The following is a 23,233-nucleotide window of genomic DNA, read 5'->3' as shown; positions in this document are numbered from 1 at the left end:
GTCGCCAAAAGCAATCCATAATCCAGAAAAATTAGTCTACTATTTTCCTTGCAATTCATTATCCAAGCGGTACAAACCAAAACACTAGCGTTGGTGACGCCAAATCCCGAGAAGAAGAGCACACATTAAGGCTGCCTCTGCGAGCCTAAAGCATTGAAAGCACGAAGCACAACAAGCGACACTGGGATGGTCCGCACCTAAGATCCGGTGCCAATGATGAAGGTTCTGATTTGTATGACCACATAACTAGAGACTTCACCCCACATCTCGACAATGAAAACCAAAGCCAACCTTCTTAGAGTTCTCAAGCTAATTAAAGTACCGCGCAAACTCAAGCGGAGAAGGAGAAAAGAACACGGTAGAAACTACACTGGTTCCACTTCCACACCACCAGCAACTGCGAGAGAAGGAGAGGCTAAAACCGTTAGCCAACGGCAGAGAACAACCCACACAGCCAACCCTTGGAAGTTAAAGCCTCTAACGTGGAGAGCCGTTTCTTACAGTAAAATACTAATATAATGTGGATACCCTTGCATCCTCCCCCTCTGTGGCATCGTCACCAGCTTTGAGAATCTCTCCTTAATTTATAGCTTCCACATCCAAATGGCGGCAGTTCACATAACCTGGTGTCTCCTTAGCATCAAAATGTTTGGACCTTCCAGATAAAGCTCGCAACTGTGTTTTGTCATTCTTCAACGGTAACCATTTTTAAGAAAAAGAGGTGGAGACATCTTTATTTGAAAATGCATCATCTTCCAAGCCGTTGTACGCAATCAATCCTCAAAGAAAAAGGGTACACAATGCCATCCTAGGAAGATCTGATATGTTAACATGCTTAATGGTCATTTACACACACAAAAAAAAACATGCTAGATGGTCCATACGTAAGTTGAAAGATCTAGACTCGGTTTAACAGGCACATCAAGTAAGAAGAGTATGAAAAAAAAAATTCTCACCTTTCAAACTTTAGATTGCAATGCGGTAAGACGGAAGAACTTACATTAAACAGAGACAGAGACATCAGTCACAGAAAGGATAAAACAAAAATCTATGTATCATTAAGAAACCATGCAGACTTTGGCCATAAATAAAACACCACCTTCACATCTACTTCTTGTCTCTCTCATCAAATGGGTATCAAGAAGTTTAATCCATTTAAAAGTTCGTATTAACATGTTCTTTATGACTAGGGTTGTATATGTTTTCAAACTCGTTTGACTAATACTTGTTGAATATTACAGAGAAAGAACCATATTGATAAACTAGTATTATCAAATGCCATATAACCCAAATACTACTACTCACTGAGACGAGAAAATAATACGAACTTTGGATTACAACAAAAACCATGTTTAAAGGTTCAAACTGCACTTAATAGAAAGATGTTCATTTCTTACTGTATAACTAAGCAAATAACCAATGACAAAACTGGAATTTTAGAGTTGTCTTTCTTTCTTCCAAAGCCAAACACAATGAAATGAATCAGTCCTCTTCCATTGGCACCTCTGGAATGTCAAATCTGTCTTCTTTGATTGGGTTGTTGATAGTTGTAACTGAAGGTGAGTTGCAGTCAAGGAGATAACATAGCATATATCACACTATTAAAAGTAATTCCAAAGAGAATTAAAAGAAGAGATATAAGAAAGGATATAGTTAGTCAACATAGGATCATCTTCTTTCTCTCCACGGTTTCTGCTACCCTGAAGCTCTCTCAGGATCTCAGGAGTAACCTACAATTAACATTAACAAGTTGCTTAAGTAGAGATTTACAAAACATAGGTTTTCAGTTTTCTTAGAGTTAGAAGAAAAGATCTTACAAGATGGTGCCTTTGCCTCTTGAGGAGAGTTTGGAAATGCTCTTTGTCTTCCTTTAGTAACTCATACTTGTACCTAAACCATCAGATTAAACGTAAGCTTATAAAAAAGGTACATAAGTTTATGTGAAAGAAGAAAGTTACCGTTGCACAAAAGTAAGAAGAGACTGGTGCCAAATCACAGGCATAACTCTTATCTCATCCACAAATCTCATGAAGTGAGCAACCAATGCATCTAGTACTCGATACGGCATACAATATTTCTTCTCCAAAAGAGTTTTTATAAAGTAGCTGCATATAATAATAACAAATCTCTTAGAACTATCCTGTTGAAGAAGTCTAAAAGGAGTAGTACAAGTTTTTTACCTGGTTGTTCCACAATACTCCATCTCAGCCAAGTTCAGCAAAGCAACACTGTGGTTAATGCAAAACACACGTTAGTGATAACAATCTGAAAATTTTAGAAGATGGTCCATTTATGCAAAAAATCACATACCATGAGTGAAGCATAGGGATAGAACACTTTTCGAGAATGCTCCCTATAATCACAGCTTCTCTGAGACTGCATGTACCAGACTGCAAATTCAAAAGGAACAAAGTGTAAGAGAAGTGCAACATTTTTTTATAACAATTATTTGCTCTAGAGGAGGAAGACTAGATACATACCTTACAAAGCGGGAAGAGTATGCCTTTATTGAAAGCACTAGGCTTGTAGAGAGACTTCTTCAAAGCCTGGTAGAGAGCAAAATGCAGCCTCTTGTTCTTTCTGATATCTTCTCTGACTCGAGGAAGCAACACGTAGCTGTAAAACCGCTGAATCTGGCTGTTTTTCAAGTGGTGAGCAAAGATTCTGGTTGCTTGATACATAGCGTTAGGCGACCATTTCTCCGGCTCGGTCAAGTATAACACATCCTCCCAGCGCTCCATCTTAGTAATCAGCACAAACGCTTTCGGCATTTTCCCAATCGTGTATTCACTCATGATCTTGGCAACACTGCATGCATCACCAGATAGATCATCTTGAGAAACGCTGCTTCAACACAGATATGGAATGGAGAGAAGAGAACATTACCCTTTGTATAATTTAGTTACTTTAGGGTCCAACTCAGGGTCAGGACGCTCTTCTGCATATATATAGATAAAAAAAAAGGAATGAGCTTTAAGAATAGAGTCAAACATCAAGAGACATGTATCAAACCTTCAGCTAAGTCAGCATCGTTGTCTTTGATTTTCTTGATGATGATATCAGCAAGAGTACGTTGACGAGGGGCGTCCTTAACAAAGAATGACTCAAACAGCTTCTCGTCGTCCTCATTGATCTCCTCCTGAAACAAGGAAACATTTCGAATTTTAAACTTTCAAAACAAAAAAAAAGAAGAGTAAAAAGGGTGCTCTCGCTCACTTGGTGGTAGCTATCATCTTCTTCGAAGTTTCCATCAAAAGCGTCGATATCATCATCTTTCTCATCCTCCTCCTCCAGGATTCTCTGCTCCTCTTCCGCAGTCTTGGCGGCTGCAGCAGCAAACACGGCTCCACTGGGGTTCCTCTCGGCGTTTTCTTCATCAGCAATCTCCTTTTGCTGTGCAAGAGCGACCTTCATGATCTTGGAGCTAATACCAGCTTCAATCAACTGCAGATAAAAAAAAAGATTTTTATATCCTATGAAGCTGCTAAACACACAAGCAGACATGTTTAAACCTTCTTACAACTCTTGTCAATGTCGTTGCAACATCTAACCTGAAACATATTTACTTGTGAAGTTATCTAAGCTTCTTCTATTACAATAACCAAAGGTTTAAAAATCAGACAAGGTCTAAAATAATACAGAGAAGCAGCTTCTTCTTAATTAAAAAAGGTCTAGACTTTAATTAAGAGTCTCTCTGTTTTAGTAAACCATCTTATTAATCTGACTAGTGAATATTTCAACAAAAATCGAAGCAGCTTCTTCTTAGTTAAAAAAAAGGTCTAAACTTTGAGAATATAATAAGAAGACGAAGATATGGTGAGAAGTTTGTAGTCGGTCACCTTCTCCTGTTGCTGATGGGTTTTGGGAACCTTTGAACGCTTCCGGGAAGAAGCGACGGAGGCGTCATCGGTGATAAAGGGCTGTGTGTTGATTATTCTATCACGTTTCTTCGCCATTGTTTCTTGTGAGAAGAAGGACCCCTTCTTTTCTTTTTTTGCAGAAGACGGCACGAGATAGAGAAGCAGTTGGGGTTTTGCTGAAACTCGAGTTCTAAAACATTAGGTTAGGTAAGAGTACGACCACGGAATTACTATTTTACCCCTGTTTAATTGGAAAAGAGAATTTAAAATGGGCCAATTTCGCTGGAAAACCATAAAAGAAAAGTTAATTAGCTGGTTGGACTGAGGAAGATAAGTGAAATTACGCACTTGGCCCATTGCCATATCCGAGTAGTGTAGAGGTAGGCTGCAGTACTATTCATATGAAGATATCTCTGTTAGATGTTATCAAACGACATTTTATTTTATTTAGAAACATGCTTTGAGTGGTCAAAACATAAATGAAAAACATTTACATTTTATAAATTTTAAAAACATTAAAAATTATATTATTATAACAATATTAAATTTATATTTATAAAATTCTACTATTAATTTTAAAAAATTATATAACTTTTTAATTTTATAATATAAATATAAATAAAAATATAATACATATATATTTTAGTATTTCTATAATTTCAATTTAAAATTGCAATTGTATATTTTTATTTTTATATTTATATAATTTTTTTTGAAAAATATATATATTTTACTCTTCCGCAACCGTCCGCAACCGCAAACGATAGATAAAACCAGCTTATAAATTTTAGAGGTTCAGAGTTGTTTGAAACGATTTATTGTGTTTTCTATGATTGTTGTAAAACGCCAGCAACCGCTATCAACCACAAAAACTGCATTTGTGGATGCTAACGAGAAAACCAGTTATGCCTTAATATATGAGTTTTTCTTGTGTTTATCTCTAAAATGACATTCAATAAAAAATTGTTACTTATATTCCATTTATGTAAAAAATAATAGATAATCAAAAAACAATATTAAGTGCTAGAAAAAAAAGATTTTTTTTTATGTTGTTAACATCGGTAAATAAACCCTAAACATCGTCAACAAAACTTTTAAATCTAAACCCTAAAACTCTTGACACTAGGTTCTAAACCCTAAAACCAAACTCTAATCCTAAACCCTATACAAAATACTAAACCATAAACCATTGGATAAACCCTAAACCTTGGATAAATCATAAACCCTAGAGTTTAGGATTTATAATTTTGTTGAGGTCTTTAGGGTTTAATGTTTAGGATTTAGGGTTTAGGATTTTAGTGACAATTTTAACAATGCTAAAAACTTTTTTTTTTTTTGCTAATTATTACTATTTTTTATCTTTTTTTATTTCTAAAACATAATATGACTTGGTAATCTTTTATTGGTTACATGTTTGCTTTTTTTTAAGAAACATAATGAAACAAACTCGTCATAGTACTATAAAAATCATTGTTGTTACTATATAAATGTGAGTCTTTTATAGAATAATCAAAACTAGTTGAGCATGAAAATTTAAATATCTGATTCAATCTTTTTAAAAAAATGAATTTAAAATAATGCACCAGCTTGAATTAAGATTCAGATTAATATAGGAACAGTTTTTATTTAGAGGAGAGAGAGAAGAAGCAGGAAAAATAAATAATTTTAAGAAGTTCTGCAAATGCCTAAACTATACTAATTATAGGGGTAAAGGTGGGGATTATGTTTTTGTCAACAGTGTACTTACCAATCAACTAAATAATGTTTCAAACGTAGATATGCAGTGCAATTGCCCTTTAAAATATCATAATATCTGTGGGATCGATCGAATCGATAATGTGATCTACACTTGATAATCAATTCCGCTTCGACCAAATGAGCTTTTTTTTTGTCAACGATTTTGGTTTTATAAAAACGAAAGCCCAAAAAGCAATTTTACAAACAGACCCAATTACATTTCAGCCCAAACAAAACCCGTAATCTTAGAGATAGCGATGAAGAGCATGTTTGACAAGTACTCGACGCGTGGCTTCGTTTCTTCAATCCATAATCCATGGAAGAAACGGTGGCGCCGAAAAACTCACTGGAATCCAGACCATCTTCGTCCCAATTTGATTGAGGCTGGTTATATGTTCTTCTTGCCTTCAACCGCTGTCAATATCCAGATTTTGTTCTCTAGTTGTTAGGATTAAATCCGAGGAAGAGCTTTAGATAAAACAAGATCAGAATCTTGTTGGAACACTGACCTTTATGGAAACTCCAATTCTTCTAGATTCCGGCTTGGATCTATAAAGCAAGATCCAAATCTCATGTCTTGAACCATCGCAGATACTTCACTTTAAACATGAAGTGAAGCTTGACACCACTTCTGAGTCAAGAACTAAGTGTTTCTTACAAAGAGAGAACTCCAACATGTCAATCAAACGGAGTGAACCAATAACCCAGAAGGAGAATAACTATGATAGAATTTTATTTATGTTCAATTCAAACCAGAGAAAGGTAAGAGTGAAAAGTTAATATGATTTGATTGAAACTAACACCCCAAAATCGTCTAAACGAAAAGAAAATTCGCCAACGCGAAATTGAAAATCGCCTAAAGCGAAGAACAAAATCGATCAAGAGATCGAAAGGTTATTTTACAACAAAAGAAACTCTTCTCCTCTAGAAGAGTGAAGCCTTTTAACCTATTTGATCAATAGGATTGCAACCAGATCATTGATCAGACATACACCGTACAAAGCCTTTCGTAATAAAAGACCAAATCTCAGACATCTTAAGATCTTAACAAAGGTTGCAGGAAAAAAGAAACTTGACTATCGATCTAAAGTCTTGGTATATTTAGGAACAGAGCCGAGCACAAAGGCTTATCGTTTGCTTGATCCTTCAAGCAAGAAAATAATTGTGAGTCCTGATGTGCACTTCGATGAAGAGAAACAATGGAGCTGGACCACAAATGAATCAGAGAAAGGCAACAACTCCAGTTCATTCGAGATTGAACTAGTTTTTAATGAACACTGAAAACTTTAAAGATACTCGAGTTGAAAGCGAGAATAACAGTGATGATAATGAGAATGAAAACAAAGAAGATGATGATGATAAAGACGAAGAGGAAGCAACTCAGCCACAATTAAGAAGATCAACCAGAGTATCAACAAAATCTTTGTATTTAGAGGAATATGTCCTTCTAGCCAAAGCCAAGAGTGAAAGACCCCTGATGGTTATAAACAATTAACCATGTGACTTTACAGAAGCTAAAGAGCTGAAAGTTTGGGTTGATCCGTGCAAAGACAAGATATTTTTTATCGAAAAGAATAAAATATGGATCCTCGTCGATTTACCAAAAGGTTTCAAACCTATCGTGCTGAAGTGGATGTTAAGATAAAGAGGAACACAGATGGTAGTGTCAGCAAATACAAAGCGAGACTAGTAGCAAAAGGATACATTCAACGACATGGCATCGATTACGATGAAGTATTCATGCTGGTAGCTCGTGTTGAAACGATTAGATTGGTCATTACACTTGCGGCGTCGAACGGTTGGGAGATACACCATCTGGATGTAAAAATGGCGTTCCTGCATGGAGAGTTAAAAGAAGAGGTTTAGATTTCACAACCCGAAGGATTTGACATCAAGGGAAAGGAAGATAAAGTGTATAAACTGAAAAAAGCTCCTTATGGTTTAAGACATGCTTCTAGAGCATGGAACATCAAGCTCAATCGAATTCTACAAGAGTTTGGGTTCTATCGATGCTCGAAGGAACCATCACTTTATGAAATAGAAGATAAGAAGGGTATTCTTATGGTGTGTGTATATGTAGATGACTTGCTCGTTACGAGATCTTATTTGCAATCAACGATTGAGTTCAAGAAGGAGATGGCGAGCAAGTTTGAGATGAGTGATTTAGATAAATTGACATACTACCTAGGCATCAAAGTACTTCAACATGATGACGGCATTGTATTGTCTCAAGACAGATACGCACAGAAGATCCTCGAAGAAGCCGGTATGCATAACTGCAACCTCACTCATATACCTATGGACGTTAATGTAAAACTGTGTAAAGCATCACAAGAGCGAAGCATTGACAAGATAGACTATAGAAGGAGCATATGATGTCTTCGTTATCTACTAAATACACGATCTGATCTTTCATTCAGTGTTAGAGTACTTAGCAGGTATATGCAGGACCCTAAAGAGTCCCATGGCATGGCCTTAAAGCAAGTGTTACGTTACTTATGTGGTACTACTACTATGGGACTGCGATTCATGCGATCAGCAAAGCGAGAACTAGTTGGCTATAGTGATAGATTTCACAACATGGATATTGATGATGACAATAGTATGATCGGACACATATTCTATCTTGTTCAAATTCCAATAATCTGGTGCTCTCAAAAACAAGAGATTATGGCGTTATCCTCATGTGAAGCTGAATTTATGGCAGCAACGGAGGCTGCAAAACAAGCGATTTGGCTTCAGGAACTCTTGAGTGAAGTCGTGAGCAAGAAGGTGACCGTAAAAATTGACAACAAATCTGCTATTGTACTTACAAAGAATCCAGTGTTCCATTGTCGTAGTAAGCACATACATCGAAAGTTTCATTTTATTCGAGAATGTGTTGAGAATGAACATGTTGAAGTCGAGCACATTCCGGGTAATGAAAAGAGGGCCGATATACTTATAAAAGCATTGGGAAGAGTTTGGTTTAAGGAAATGAGGAGCTTCCTTGGATTGCATATCGTGAGTGAAGATGAGATCAAGCTTAAGGGGGGCAATGTTGGTTTAATTTGACAATAGCCTGAAACGCAAGTTATCCTAATCCTACCGAATTACCGAGTTATGGTTATCTAAAAAGATTAAGATATATCTAAAGTGTTATTACTAATAGGATTAGGAGTTATCTAGTCTTATATAAGGAGATGCATATATATGATGTTGCATAACTCATATTATCACAATAATTTGATTCACATCTCTAATCTTTTCTTCTTCCCTTTTAAATTCTCGTTTAGTTACCAAACACTTAGTGGTCCAAGAAAAAAGAAACAAAAAGTTCCCAAACACTTATTCCAATTCCACTTTCAAAATATTTATAAAATCAAAATCATACAAGCAATCTTGTAAATGCCTAAATGTGACGTTTAACCATCAAACACACAAAGATAGTAGAATACAATAGCCTAATGTGACACATCATTAAGAGTTCGGCTATACCAACGGCTCAAATGTTGCTTTTAGTGTTGAGTTAGTTGTAAAAATGTTATTTGTATTAATTTGAACTTCGCATTTTAACCCCAAATATAACAATAAAAATATCTCAAAAGTCGTCGGAAAAAAAAACTTAAATTTCAAAAGTCAGTGAGCTATTAACTACAAGCAATTTATTTTCCTTTAAATCAGCCAAGCAACTGGTGAATTTAACGAAACCCCGACTTTTAGGCCAATATACTTCTTTCTGTTTGTGGTAAGCATTCAGTGCATGAACACATGCTGTTCTTTATTAAAAAATATGAACACATGCTGTTACCATTTCAAACATGTGTTGTCAATAAGAAAAAAATTGAAATTTCCGTGAGTTGAGAGAGCCCATGCACAAAATTTATGGTTCCCTTTCATGTACATGGTTCAACAAGATCGATGTACATATTTGGTTAGCAACTAATGTTTAAACAAATAATATAATTAATTTTGTTAGACCTAAAACTAATACCCCTCTATGTTTTGTGAAATATCTATCTTTATAAGGACTAAAACCTTTAATCAACAAATAGACACGCTTGTTTGTTTTGCTAAATAACTATCTTTAGACACGTTTGTTTCAAGTGTAAGAGAGTGGAAGTTTTGGCTATATAAAGTATAGAGAACCCTAGTCCATTAAATCACAAACAATGGCTCAACAGCCTCAACTTCACTTCCCCATCTTAATCTTTACTTCCATTTTCGTAATTTCATTTTCAAGCTTCATCCGGCCGCCTCATCCCTTTGATCCGTTAACTGAGAGCGAATTTAAACTTATCCGTAATGTCATCAAGAAAAAATACCCTGTTGGTCCGACACATAGGTTCACCTTCCAGTACGTTGGTCTCAATGAGCCTGATAAGTCCGGAGTCTTGTCGTGGCATTTATCACTGCACCACAATGTCACACCACCGCCACGTCAGGCATTCGTCATAGCCCGAGAGAACAGAAAGACTCGAGAGATCGTCGTTGATTTTTCCTCTCGAGCCATTGTGTCGGACATAATCCGCGTAGGACATGGTAACCCTATGCTCACTATCGATGAGCAGGAAGTAGCCACCGAGCTTGTTCTAAAGTTTAAGCCGTTTCGTCAGTCCATCAGGAGACGGGGCTTGGAAGTGTCAGAGGTTGTAGTCACGTCCTCAACTATGGGATGGTTCGGTGAGAAAGACACCGACAGGCTTATAAAAACGATTCCATTTTACCTTAACGGGTCGGTGAACACGTATCTCCGACCTATTGAGGGAATGACAATAATAGTAAATCTTGAGAAAATGAAGGTAACGACGTTTAAGGACAGGTTCATTGGTCCTCTGCCGAAAGCTAATGGGACGGAATACCGATTCTCAAAGCTCAAGCCACCGTTTGGTCCGACACTTAGAAATAGCATCTTTTTGCAGCCAAACGGTCCAGGGTTCAAGATAGATGGACATGTTGTGAGGTAAATTGACTAACAACGATTTTACTAGTATTTGGCAATAAACTTATGCTATTTATAGAGAATAAAAGTAAAAGATTTTCAGCTTAAATAGTAACAGCTTGTTAAAACTAGTGAAGTTACACTTATCTACTCTACTAAAATAGAGTCATTATTTTATTTTATTTTCCATCAGAGTCATTATTTTATCTACCATAAAAATGTATAGACAATTAATTAAAAAAAATAACAAAATATCCTAAATTTATGCATATATGATATTTTTCTAACAAAAAATAAATAAATCCAAACAGTATCATTTTCGGTAAAGTCTAATCCATTTCCATTATGCAATTATTTTTTGATTCTTTACCATATTTTAGTCTAGGCCAGATTTTATATATTTTGGGTAATTCATGTGGAAATTAAATAGTATAGCCGAGTTCTTTTAAAAATTATCATATTAAGTTTTTATAGATAACAAAATAAATAATAATTTGTTGGTTGTATCATTTCTACGCTTGATGTTTATAGTAAAAACAAAAACAAAAAAAAACTAAAATATAATACACTAAATTAAAAATATTTTCAAAATATTATATTAGCTAATTTAAAATTTAGTCACACCAAAATATTTCAAGAATACAAACTTTTAAACAAAAAAATTAACCAATATATACAATTTTCAAAATAATGATTACATAAACAAAAATTGTTATATATATATTGGTATAATTTATTTTATATTTTAATTATTATATTAAAAACAAAAATATATTCGCACGTACGTTTTGCACTTATTACTTAGTCAAGTCGTTATAGATATATTTATAGGATGTTATGACTTTTGCTTCTTATTTGCTTTTTCTAATTATTTGCTTAGTAAATTTGATTAAAATAAATAAATATTCATTGTTATAACTTATAAACTAGTTTATATTCTTTTGAAATAGATGGGCAAACTGGGAATTTCACATATCATTCGACGTTAGAGCTGGTCTTATCATCTCTCTCGCATCAATTTTCGACATAGACATGAATAAATACAGGCAAGTCTTGTACTGTTGTACAAAGGCCATTTGTCTGAAATGTATGTACCTTACATGGACCCAAGTGAGGATTGGTACTTCATCACTTACCTTGACTGTGGGGAATTCGGCTGCGGCCAGTCGGCAGTGTCCCTTGAGCCGTACACCGATTGTCCTGCAGGTGCCGTTTTCTTTGATGGTACTTTTGCGGGTCAAGACGGAACTCCCACAAACATATCAAAAGCTATGTGCATTTTTGAAAAAATTGCTGGAGACATTATGTGGCGACATACCGAAGCAGAAGTTCCCGGCTTAGAAGTAATAATTAATATATCATTTTATGATTTATATATATATATATATATATTTATAATATGAAAAGCATGATTTCTAGTTTCATAAATGTTGATGCAGATCACAGAGGTAAGACCGGATGTAAGTCTTGTCGCCAGGATGGTGACGACCGTGGGGAACTATGACTACATAGTTGATTACGAGTTCAAACCTAGCGGTGCCATCAAAATGGAGGTAATGTCTTATGAGACTCTGTTTAGGTTAGGATATACATTTTAAGTTATGAAAACTCTGGGATTTGATATCTTAGATGCTAAAGGTGACTCACAAACACAGAAATATTCTTTGAAATAGTAATCAACAAAAATGAGTTTACCCTTTTTTATTTGATAAAACAATGTGATATATAAACGTAAACACAACAATGTTTAAAAAATTCCAACACTGGTAAAATCAGATAATAATATTTAACTAGATTATTAGATCGATATTTCTACATTTGATATGCTCATGTGCCTAGGTTGGTTTAACCGGAGTTTTAGAAGTCAAACCGGTGGAATATGTTCACACATCGGAGATCAAAGAAGATGATATCCACGGGACAATTGTAGCGGACAACACCGTTGGAGTCAACCACGACCATTTTGTGACATACCGTCTTGATCTTGACATCGATGGTACGGAAAATTCCTTCGTCCGCACGGAACTTGTGACCAAGAGAACACCAAAATCTGTTAAGACACCGAGAAAAAGCTATTGGACAACGAATCGGAAGACTGTAAAAACCGAGGCAGAGGCTCGTGTGAAGCTAGGGCTGAGAGCGGAGGAGCTGATGGTGGTTAACCCTAACCGGCTAACGAAGCATGGCAATGAGGTTGGATATCGTTTATTTCCTGGGCCGGTTTCAAGCACACTAATGGCCCACGATGATTACCCACAGATTCGAGGAGCATTCACCAACTATAACGTGTGGATCACGCTCTATAACAAGTCGGAGGTTTGGGCTAGCGGTCTCTACGCTGATCGTAGCCAAGGCGACGACACATTAGCCGTCTGGTCCCAAAGGTAACTTACATCTCTCTTTAATTCGTATAAAGATGCGCTAAGCTAACGCATTAGCATGTTACATACGAACTATGCATTTCTTGAGAGAGAACCTAAGGGATTGATGCAATAATTTTCTTTTTCGGAATTACAGAAACATAAATACCTTATTTACTTTATTAAAACAATACAAACTTGTATGCATATAACAGTTTTATGTAAAATTTTAGTATTATTTTGTAAATTAATGAGTATTCTTTTGTTTATAAAACTTTGCAGGAATAGGGAAATAGAGAAGAAAGATATAGTGATGTGGTACACAGTCGGATTCCACCATGTTCCATGTCAAGAAGATTTTCCGACAATGCCTACCTTGTCCAGCGGCTTTGAACTCCGACCGGCCAACTTTTTCGAACAAAATCCTGTTCTCAAAACCAAACCCATCAAACTCAGCTCTGCTCCAAAGTGCACTCCTAAGAACGAGTATTAACATCACGGTTTGATCTGTATAAGGAATCATAAAGATGTCAAGAGATAATCATGCATACCATCAAAATTGGATAAACCATCAATAATAACAATCTACGAATGCATATCTTTATTATAATGTGGGTCCTTGTGTGTTGATTAGTGACAAACTGTAAACTTGCGGTTGAATGATCATATCAAAGAGTTGAGCACTAACATTGTATGATAATAATAAAGTATTAACTGGAGCATATTACATGGATTTCCATGTTGATGTATATAGAAATTTGAAAATATTCTTACAATAAATCATAATAAAACGAAGAGTTTAATTTGCAAGGCTCTTATCAGTTTGTCAATGCTAGTTTCACATAATATATTTAGGACTTCATTTTATAGTTATCATATAGAGGATATAATTTAAAAGATATAATCCAGTAGTTTTTTTTAGTAAAAATATAGAGATATTATTACCAAAGTTTTAAATTTTTGGTAGAATTACAGAGAATGACAAGAAACGAAAAGACAAAAAAATTAATCTAAACACAAACTCTACCAAGCCTTAACAGGGCCGACACGGCAGACCCATTACCGCTCACCAGAGGCTTGACCAAGTCATCCGACCGCTTGCCGCAAAAAAATAAGATAAGTTAAACCGAGAGCTGGAATCCGATAATTTTGGCCTCCTGATGACTCCGCTCTTAAATATATTGGCCCACCCGAAAACAGCTCGCCGAGGACTTCATAGTACTTGCCTACTTGAAATAGCACACTATAACTAACTTATAAATCAAGCAAGCTAATCGAATCAAACAAAAATCACAACAACAAAGCATAAAGAAATCAAGTGAGATATGCAAAAAAAAAAAGAAGCAATTAACTTAAAAACAAAATAAGTCTAGGTTTAGATCCGAATATAATTAAAGTAAAACCGGTTGTAAAATCCGAAATAAGTTTTGAATTTAAGGTCGAATAAACAAAAACATAAATAGATGACCAAGTTTTAGAGATTTAGAAAGCCAAGGGGTTAAGCATACATGTTTGGCTCACCCAGCTTCAACCAATCGATATTAGGAACATTCACATCATCCACCTTCGCATGTGCAAGCCTAATATTCACTTTAAGCTATTCTTTCTCATACTTCAGGGCTGACAACTCAATGAGTTCGTCAAGTAACTCCAATTTAGCTTGAATATGGTTCATTTCAATCTCCTCATCATGCTTGGCAACAACGGCATTCTTCTGCTCTTTATACATAGCGAGAATCGCCCTATAATGCTCTTGACTTTCTATTTTCCCGGCCTCTTCACTTGTTATGAAGTTTTTGTTGTCTGCCACCTTCACTTGTTTTCCTGCATGTTCATAATCAAAATCTTGGTTGATAACAGGAAGAGATGATGTATAAACTACACATGATAATACTATCTTCATAGTTAATGTTTAGATATAAGAAAATGATTTAATAACAATAAAATAAGTCTCCATTAGTTAGATCATCTACAATCTCACAAATCTATTAGACCTAATGTTCTAGAAAATATAAGCATAGAAAATAAACTTCCATCAAAATAAGATCTAAGCCTATTCTTCATGATCTACTTGTACTGTTCAAGAAAATACAAAAAAAAAACATAACAACTTACACAACCGGTATTTGGAGAGACCAAAATGAAGAAGAAGATATATATTTGGGTCTAGAAAAAGTATCAATAAAAAGTCTTATATAAAAAACAATTATATAGACTTGTGTCGTTTCACTTGAACAATAAAGACACTTAAACGCGTATATTTTATTTGGGTCATAATAGATTTGTATATTCGTATGAGAAAGCAAAACAACAATACGTTGGGCTTTCTGATTTATTAAATATTTTTTTAAAAAATATGAGAAAGGCCCAAATTTCATAAATTAACCAATATGTAATAGAAAATTTAAATTAAACAGTGTTATATTTATATATCCATGTAAATATGTTTTAAGATTTTAGTTCTACTAATTTAGATCAATATTATTAAATTTGGAAAATCATTTTTTGAAGTTCCCATGAAATGCTTAATAGTTAGAACACTTCCATCGCATTACATTTTTAATTAAACACACTTGGAATATATGATTTATATTTAGTGTTACATATTTTATAACTCTATAATCTTATTGTTTAAGCTTCTTATTCGTTATTATTAATATATGGGAAAATTTGGAGAAATACACCTATACGAGATTTTAATTTGAAAATTACACCAGTATTTTTTTTTTAAATACACTTTTGTATATATGAATATACTAAATTATCCAGTCCTGATATTTAATATCATAAAGTATTTAATATTTAGAATAAAAATTTCAACAAGAATAAGATTTATTTTTTTTAAAAACTCTGTAATATCGACACAATATATTTTTAATATATCTGAATATTGTTTTTTTTTTGGAAAAAACATAAAGTTGATCAGTGTAACTTTATCATCTCGATTTTTATGGTTCTCCTAGGTTTAGAAAATTAGAATCTGGTTTTGATTGTTCAGTTTGGTTTAGACCTCGGGTGCAAAATGTGTCTTGATTATAAAAAGAAAACGGTGGTTCTGAGATAATATAACGAGTTAATTTGGTTTAGGAAAAGCTTTCACTGATGAAGGTTATATAGAGTTCTTTTGGTTATAAAACGCAAAGAGTTATAATATTATTTAACAAAAACAATTATAATATTAAAATTATTATTAATTTTAAATTTTATTGAGATATATAATATGGATGAAAATGTCTTTTCACATTTAATAAAGTGTAGTTTTCAGAAAAAAGGTGTAGTTTTCAAATTTTGAACTATTTCAATAGTATTTTTCAAATTATCCCAAAAAAAAAATCAAAAAGATAAAATCATAGATGCTAAAATATAAGTTTTTTGAAATGTAACACAAAAGAATATGTTGTAAGAATCAAGAGTAATATAATATTTTGAAATCTTAGTTTAATAATAAAAGATCATAAAACTGAGTTAACTTGGAATATTCTCACTTTGAGTTTTTAATATTTATTTTTAAAACTATATACTTGGTCAAGAGAAATTTATAAAATTACAAAATTATTTTTGATCAGATCAGAAGACTTGTGGACAAGGCTATGAGGAATAGGATTTAATCCCTCAAATACCCATCTGATCATAAGCTAGGAGGAATGCTTAGCAGATGGTTTGAAATCACGCTTTGATTTTGGCTACAATACGGATTCGAACCATAGAGTATAGTTAGTTACCTCATAGATTCAACTTATGTATATAACATTCTTTTTTTATCAGATCAATAAATTTGAAATTTCTTCAAAACAAAATTAATTCAATATTTTATTAAAATATATATGAATTTTTGATAAACTTTTCTATATTTTCTCAACAGATTTTGTTATAGTTAAAATAAATATTAAATTTATAATTAAAATAGATTTGTCACTAATATTTTCAAGTAATTATTAAAAATTCAAAATTTACTAGTAATATATTTTTGAAATAATACATGAATTAAATTTTAGTTATATATTACTTCATCCGTTTTATTTTAATTGTCATTTTAAGTTTATGCACACAGATTAATAAACTATTTAATTTTACATATTTTCAAATTTAAAACATCATTACTAATACACCTAACCATATTTCAACCTATAAAAAACATAGACTGGAGAATAATGTCAATAAATTTTGCATTTAAATTATAAAACGACACTTATTTTGAAACGAGAATTCTAGTATATGTCGACAACTAATTTGAAACGGAGGGAGTATTATATTATGTATATAATTATTTGTTTGATAATATATTACTGTGTATTTCAAAAAAATAAAATGATAATATATAGTTGTAGATATAAAAGTGTAACATATGTTAATAACTTTAGTTTTTGTATACAATATTATATGGTTTACGAATTTTAACCCGATTTGACGATGAATAATAATTTATTTAAATGAAACCATTTCTTAAAAAATTATGTTAATCTACCAATTTAATATATTTTCATATTTAATTATAGAGCACGTCTACTTTAATATAATATAGACTATAATATAAAATTTATAAAATAGCATAGAATTTTTATTTTATTTTGGTGAATGATAAAATTTTATTTATCATTAATTTATAGTAAAATTACATTATTAATTACGAAAATTATAATGCATTATTTTATAAAAATATTAAAAAAAATTTGATAGGGTTTTATTAATTTTTCTGAACAGATTTTGTTGTAACCAAATTTCTAATTAAAATGACTTATTATTAATATGAACATATTTACTTGATTATTTATCATTAATTTTTCTGAACAGATTTTATTGATTATTATGATTTACTATGACTTGTCAACAATAAATAAAATTTAAGACTCTAAATTAATTGATTAGATGTATAGTCTTATATATACACATGAACGATGGTAAAAAATAAAATATAACAAAAAATGATAAGAAACAAGTATGTTTTTGTATGCATTTCATTGCCCAAATTAAATTATGTAGCCTTGAGATACCTAACCGAGGGTCTTGGGTCCATTATTCACAAGTTGCTAGGTTTTGTCATCTTTGTTCATACGTTAGAAGTCAAACATACTGCATAACCCCATGTCTCGTAATACAAGAAACTGGAAAATAAATAGAGTTAAAATGCATCCCCAACTAATACAACATAGACATAGCTTTTTAGCATAAATAATTTTAACTGATCAGGAGACTCGTAGATTACGCTATCTTATAGCACCAAATCTCCACCAAATTATGACCCCATGCTAGATCTCCATGAATTGAAAGTTGTGAATTTATTTCTCCACGAATCAATAGTTCAAATTTAATTACCCATAAATGATGATTTTAAATCAGTTTACAAGGTTTAATCGGTTTACTCTTAACCAAACAAATTAAAATCAACTTAACCAACCAAAAACAAAATATATATACATATATATAACAACGAGAAAATCAATTCATTTGAAACTGAAACTATATATGACCCCGTGCTATAGTTTAATAGTTGCAAACTTATTTTTCCACGAATCAATAGTTCAAAATTTAATTACCCATGGATGATGGTTTTAAATCGGTTTACAGGGTTTAATCGGTTTACTCTTAACCAAAAAAATTAAAATCAAACTTAACCAATCAAAAATCTAATATATATATATATATAAAAGTTGATCATCTCATGCTTCTTTCTTCTCCTTCTCAACGATTGCGATGGTGAAAACTGATCTTCTCTCATGATCAAACTCTTCCTTATGACTATTCATTTCTGTTCTATTTCCGTCATGTCGGCGATGCCACATTCTCTCCACCTCAGCCGTAGACAAAAACAGTGGAACCAGTTCCTCCGATGGAAGCTATGTCGCCTTGAATCATCATCACATGTTGCCTCTCACAATCGTAGTAAATCCGACAACACCTCTCACCATTATAGATCCGACGGGATAATGTGCCACAGACTTGTAGTTTCTGGCATATTTGCTTACGCAGCAGAGAAATTTGATGCTTTCCGGTGGAAAAGACAATTTGGGTTGAATCTGATTAAGATTTCTATGAAAAAAATGTTGAACATATATAGTCTGGTGGGGATCTGATGCTATGTGATAGTTATCGTGGAGAAATAGATAGTCGATTCATCTAAGTTTCGGAAACTAACAAATCAAATCGAATATGCCGAACCAAAATTTTGATTCGTGGTCTAGATCCGGTTAGAATTTTAGTTCATATCAGCATACTTTTTAAAAATAAAAAATTGGTTCTCGATTCGATTTTGTAGTCGGTTAGTTTTTTCTTTATTTAAAAAAAAAATCAAACTGAAACATACCGGTTTATACCAAACAAAAACCAAAAATCATATCCAAATTTCAAGTCATATTTACGAATATATTATAATTTAACTGTTGTCCACAAAAAAAAAATTATAATTTAACTGAAACTAACCAAACTAAACCAGGCTCTAACCAAACGATTTTTTTCAGTTCAGTAAAATATCTAAAGAACAAATTAAACTGATTATAGGACCTACTCGCATTTTTGGTTCAATTCGGCAAGGTTTTATGCAAACCTAGTTAACTAAAAACCAAATTACGTCGCATGTGTAACAAAATCTTTAACATCATTTATAACAAAGACCAAAATCTAAATTCGAGAATGACTCCGAGGGTATCTGTTATATATGTAATCGAGAAAATATGTTTGGTACGTAGTTCGATATATGGCAATTCCTGTTGCGGATGAATCATACACCAAAATCTTCAATGAATCAATCCTTAAAGTCTAATGACTCTCACGAGTTAACTCAGAAACGAATCTCACGATGTTACATATGTGAGTTCACGGAATGTGAAACTCTATGGAATCCTTGGCTTTATCCTCTTGAGCAATAATAATTCACCATGTCCGTTGTAGATTACAGTTACAACTTACAAGATCAATCTAACTCTCTCACATATCAAGAAACGAGCTTAGAAGATTCATGGACCGTACCTAACCAACTTGATAGATATCTTCAGTAACCGTAACTATATATATATATATAGTGATCAAATTTTGTCAGTAATTGTGGTTGTAAGAGTCTTCTGGGATAATATAATTCATTTTAGGCATTTATGTTGACCGGTTTTAAACAAACATTTTTGAAATGGTTGTAAGAGCATTATTGTTGACCAGGAGTACCTCAAAGAGTACTTGGAATTGCTTAAAGATGTATTTGAAAGCATTTTCTCTAAGTCCTTGAACAAGGCCTGCTCAGATTTCACATCTTCACCTACACTCAAATGTGTGTTTGTTTCTCTCTTGAGAATCTGGTATGCATTAGCCAGCAGCATGGAAGTGCCCTTTTGTAGGGAAGGAAACGTTTACATTGTCAAACTCAACTGACAAGATAGGAAAGGAAACAAGAGAGGCTGTCGTTATAGCTTTTAAAACTGTGTGTAAGCTATCAATATTGGTTCAATAAGACATCATCAATGCACACTCTCTACCCACTCTCCCTCTGATTAAATGCCCTTCTTCACCAAACCTCTCTCTTGGTAGTTGGCTTTATTTCCCCATCTGCAAAGAATCTCACATCCATTTATCATCATCCCTTACCAATGATTCTAACCATTGGAGCAAAGTCACAACTGAAATCTCAATTCCACAACTTTTTTTTTTTGAAGTATGCAAACAAGACTAGAGAGTTTAGATATTCACAATGTGTGTTGAATCATAAACAAATGTATCTATAAAACAACACTTGAAAACAAAACCAAAATGTTAGTCCAAGTAAGCTGCTTGGCATTGACTCTGCCACTCAAAACAATCTTCATAATCAAAGCTACTCGCACAATCCAACAACGCATTCTGCTGCTGTTCGTAATGACAAATGTAGTTCAACCCGACAAGAAGCTTACAAATGGCAGCTTCCGTCTTCTCCCTATCAGCAAAGTACAAGGTCTGAAGCAAAAGCACATTAGTCCTCTTCACAATCTGGTTATGCTGCTCAAAGTTGCGCTCACTCTGCCATCTGATCATGTTGTGAGCCAACGGAGCAAGCCAGGAGAGTATCCCGTCTATAGTCTCTTTCCAATCGTGAGCTAGAGGAGCGTCGTAGATCGAAACGTTCTTCAAGTATGACCTGAGGTTAGCCTTCAAGGATGTTTTCAAACTGGTCGGTAGCATTTGGTAAAGATCGTCTCTAGCTTCTTCTCCTATCAGATGAGGGTACTTGAGAAGCTTCTCCACAACTATAACCACATTCGCATAGTGTAATGATAACGCAGATCCTCCAACGGTTGAAGGTGAAGCGTGTTGCGTTAACCTGCTCTTGGAACCGAACTTACTACTCCTCATTGCTCTAGGAAACGTGATACTACGAGCCTCCTCCTCCTCCTCTTCATCATCATCATGACTCCTCGAAGAAACATTCATAGGGAGACACTCCATGAACATCCTCCCTGGATTAGTCCCACAAGGGAAACTAAAATCCGCTCCTTCTGCTTCCCTCCTCTTCAAACTCGAATCCTTTTTACCTCTCACACCCAACCCACCAAACACAGTCTCAATCCTACCGTAGATCGTGCAAACCGTCCTAGCCAGCATCTCAACAACCTTATCATAAGTCTGGTTCCAAAGAGAAGCCTCTCGAAGACTCTTCACGTCCTGCCTCTGCCACATAAGCTTCTGCTCAAAGGCCTTAACGCTCCCTTGATGCTGTCCGCTCCTCTGAAGCTTCACCACCGCCTGCTCGAGCTCATTCATCACTTCCATCTCGCAGTAAAGAGCACAAGTAGCGTTGACCAACCTCTCCATCTTCTTAACCATACTCTCCATATCTTTGACCAAGAACCCCACCTTCCTAAAATCGATCACACCGCTTACTATGTCCTCGTAGACGTGCTCGAAGCCCTGTAAAGCGGGCTCGGTGCACTTCTTGCCTAGCCTGGAGACCACGCTGGCCACGCGGCTGAGGTCGTCGAGCTTCTCGGAGACGGCGAGGTCGAGGAGGTGGTTGGAGTCGGAGGAAACGAGGGTTGAGACTCCTGGGGAGAGGAAGACGTGGGATGTGAGAGTGGAGAGGTCGGAGTCGGAGAGGGAGCGGTGGAGGTGGACTGTTTTGGACATGATGTTGGCTACTTCGAAGGAAAGGATGCCGATTGTTTGTTTGGGGAGAGGAGGAGGAGGGGCTCCTTTTTTGGAGGAGGGTTCGAGGAGGAGGGCGTGTTTGAGGTTTGTGCTCATCTTCACTAGCCAAGCTTCTGCGACCATCGAGAGGGGGTTTGAGTAAAGATCGAGACTTTGAAACAGAGAGAGATATAATCGAATAAAGTTTGTTTCTTTCTTCTCTCTCAGGGGCTAAAGATTAAAAGGGGGTTTCAAGAAGAGGAAGACGTTCTGCTTTCGCGCATGAAAAGGGGATAATCATTGGGGATTATGGGCGGTGCTTAAAAGGAAGACACAACCATTCGATGTGTTATGATTTGCTTTTTGCGCGTATTGGAGAGGCTAAAGTGGAAAAATGAGGAAGAAGGAGGAGGAGGAGACTTGAATGAGAGAAACTTAACACTTTGGTCCCAGCTCGCAAGCTTCTTGTAGAGAGAGAAAGTTGAGAGATTTTGAATCTGGGAAAAAAGTGGAGTAGAAGAGAAAGAGAGAGAGTTGTTTTTTTATTATTATTAACGAGAGGTATTAATTATTATTATTTTTGAAATGGAGTGATGCATTGCAGGTCGTACTTGTTCCACTAATGTTTTTCTTGTTTTGGCATTACATAATTACTGAAATTCCAACTTATTCAAATATCAGATTTTCACATCTTTTTTCAACAACCTAATGGAGTATCAATCTACGATTTTTGTTTATGATAATCTCTTGTAATAGTTTCTAAACAGTATTATAATTGACTCTGTTTTGACCATCAATCATTTTTTTTCCTTAAAACGACCAATATACTTTCTATAGTCACTGTACAAAAACAAGAAGTCAACATACTTGATTAGCAAAACAAAAATGTTTAAGTACTGATTAGTGATTATTACGATAGGACCCAAAAAAGGATATTCAACCCTTTTCTAATGATATCGGTCATTCATTTGTTCTACATTACATATTGTATTAGTAAAAAATAATTGTTGACAAAAAAAAAAATAGTAAAAAATAATAATAATAATAATAAAAGTATTAATAAAAAATTAGTTATCTACTAAAATTGTTTTTTTTTCTCAAGATTGTTTTATCAGCCAGGTAACATAAATTGAATTATATCCTGTCTCATACGTCTTCTTTAATAACATAAATATGAAATGGGCCTTTCTTTAGTGATGGAATGACTGCATTGAACATTCTTCTTATTCAATCAAAAATAAATGATGAAAATTAAAAACAAAAACATGAATAAT

The 23,233-nt window shown here is 34.1% G+C and overlaps 2 protein-coding genes and 1 pseudogene across 2 annotated transcripts; 1 reads left to right on the top strand and 2 right to left on the bottom strand.

Moving 5' to 3' along the window:
• Positions 1-1,305: 1,305 nt before the first annotated feature.
• Positions 1,306-4,092, bottom strand: LOC106355107 (bystin). Its single transcript, XM_022688676.2, has 11 exons — positions 3,840-4,092; positions 3,217-3,444; positions 3,013-3,139; positions 2,887-2,938; positions 2,481-2,808; positions 2,311-2,390; positions 2,181-2,228; positions 1,959-2,105; positions 1,818-1,890; positions 1,652-1,730; positions 1,306-1,559 (listed from the first exon to the last, which is right to left on the bottom strand). The coding sequence occupies exons 1-11, from the start codon at positions 3,954-3,956 to the stop codon at positions 1,483-1,485; spliced, it is 1,356 nt and encodes a 451-aa protein (XP_022544397.1). The 5' UTR covers positions 3,957-4,092; the 3' UTR covers positions 1,306-1,482.
• Positions 4,093-6,468: 2,376 nt separating this feature from the next.
• LOC111199435 lies at positions 6,469-17,967 on the top strand (annotated as a pseudogene).
• A 2,504-nt stretch (positions 17,968-20,471) lies between these two features.
• Positions 20,472-22,511, bottom strand: LOC111199199 (protein PSK SIMULATOR 3). The gene has a single exon (XM_022688675.2). It carries the CDS (start codon positions 22,101-22,103, stop codon positions 20,613-20,615), a length of 1,491 nt encoding a protein of 496 aa, XP_022544396.1. The 5' UTR covers positions 22,104-22,511; the 3' UTR covers positions 20,472-20,612.
• Between the last annotated feature and the right edge of the window lie 722 nt (positions 22,512-23,233).

This window comes from Brassica napus, chromosome A7 (assembly GCF_020379485.1).
Source record: "Brassica napus cultivar Da-Ae chromosome A7, Da-Ae, whole genome shotgun sequence".
Lineage (NCBI taxonomy): Eukaryota > Viridiplantae > Streptophyta > Magnoliopsida > Brassicales > Brassicaceae > Brassica > Brassica napus.
Note: the sequence above shows the minus strand (reverse complement) of the source record. Positions and strands in the feature narration are given on the sequence as shown.

What these genes read in the sequence shown, in the direction of transcription:
- LOC106355107 (XM_022688676.2), bottom strand. Translation starts at nt 3,956, where the DNA reads ATGGCGAAGAAACGTGATAGAATAATCAACACACAGCCCTTTATCACC. An exon ending in AAGATGATAGCTACCACCAA is followed by an intron (nt 3,140 to 3,216) that starts GTGAGCGAGAGC and finishes TCCTTGTTTCAG; the next exon opens with GAGGAGATCAATGAGGACGA. An exon ending in TGATCCTATGTTGACTAACT is followed by an intron (nt 1,560 to 1,651) that starts ATATCCTTTCTT and finishes ACTGCAACTCAC; the next exon opens with CTTCAGTTACAACTATCAAC.
- LOC111199199 (XM_022688675.2), bottom strand. Translation starts at nt 22,103, where the DNA reads ATGGTCGCAGAAGCTTGGCTAGTGAAGATGAGCACAAACCTCAAACAC.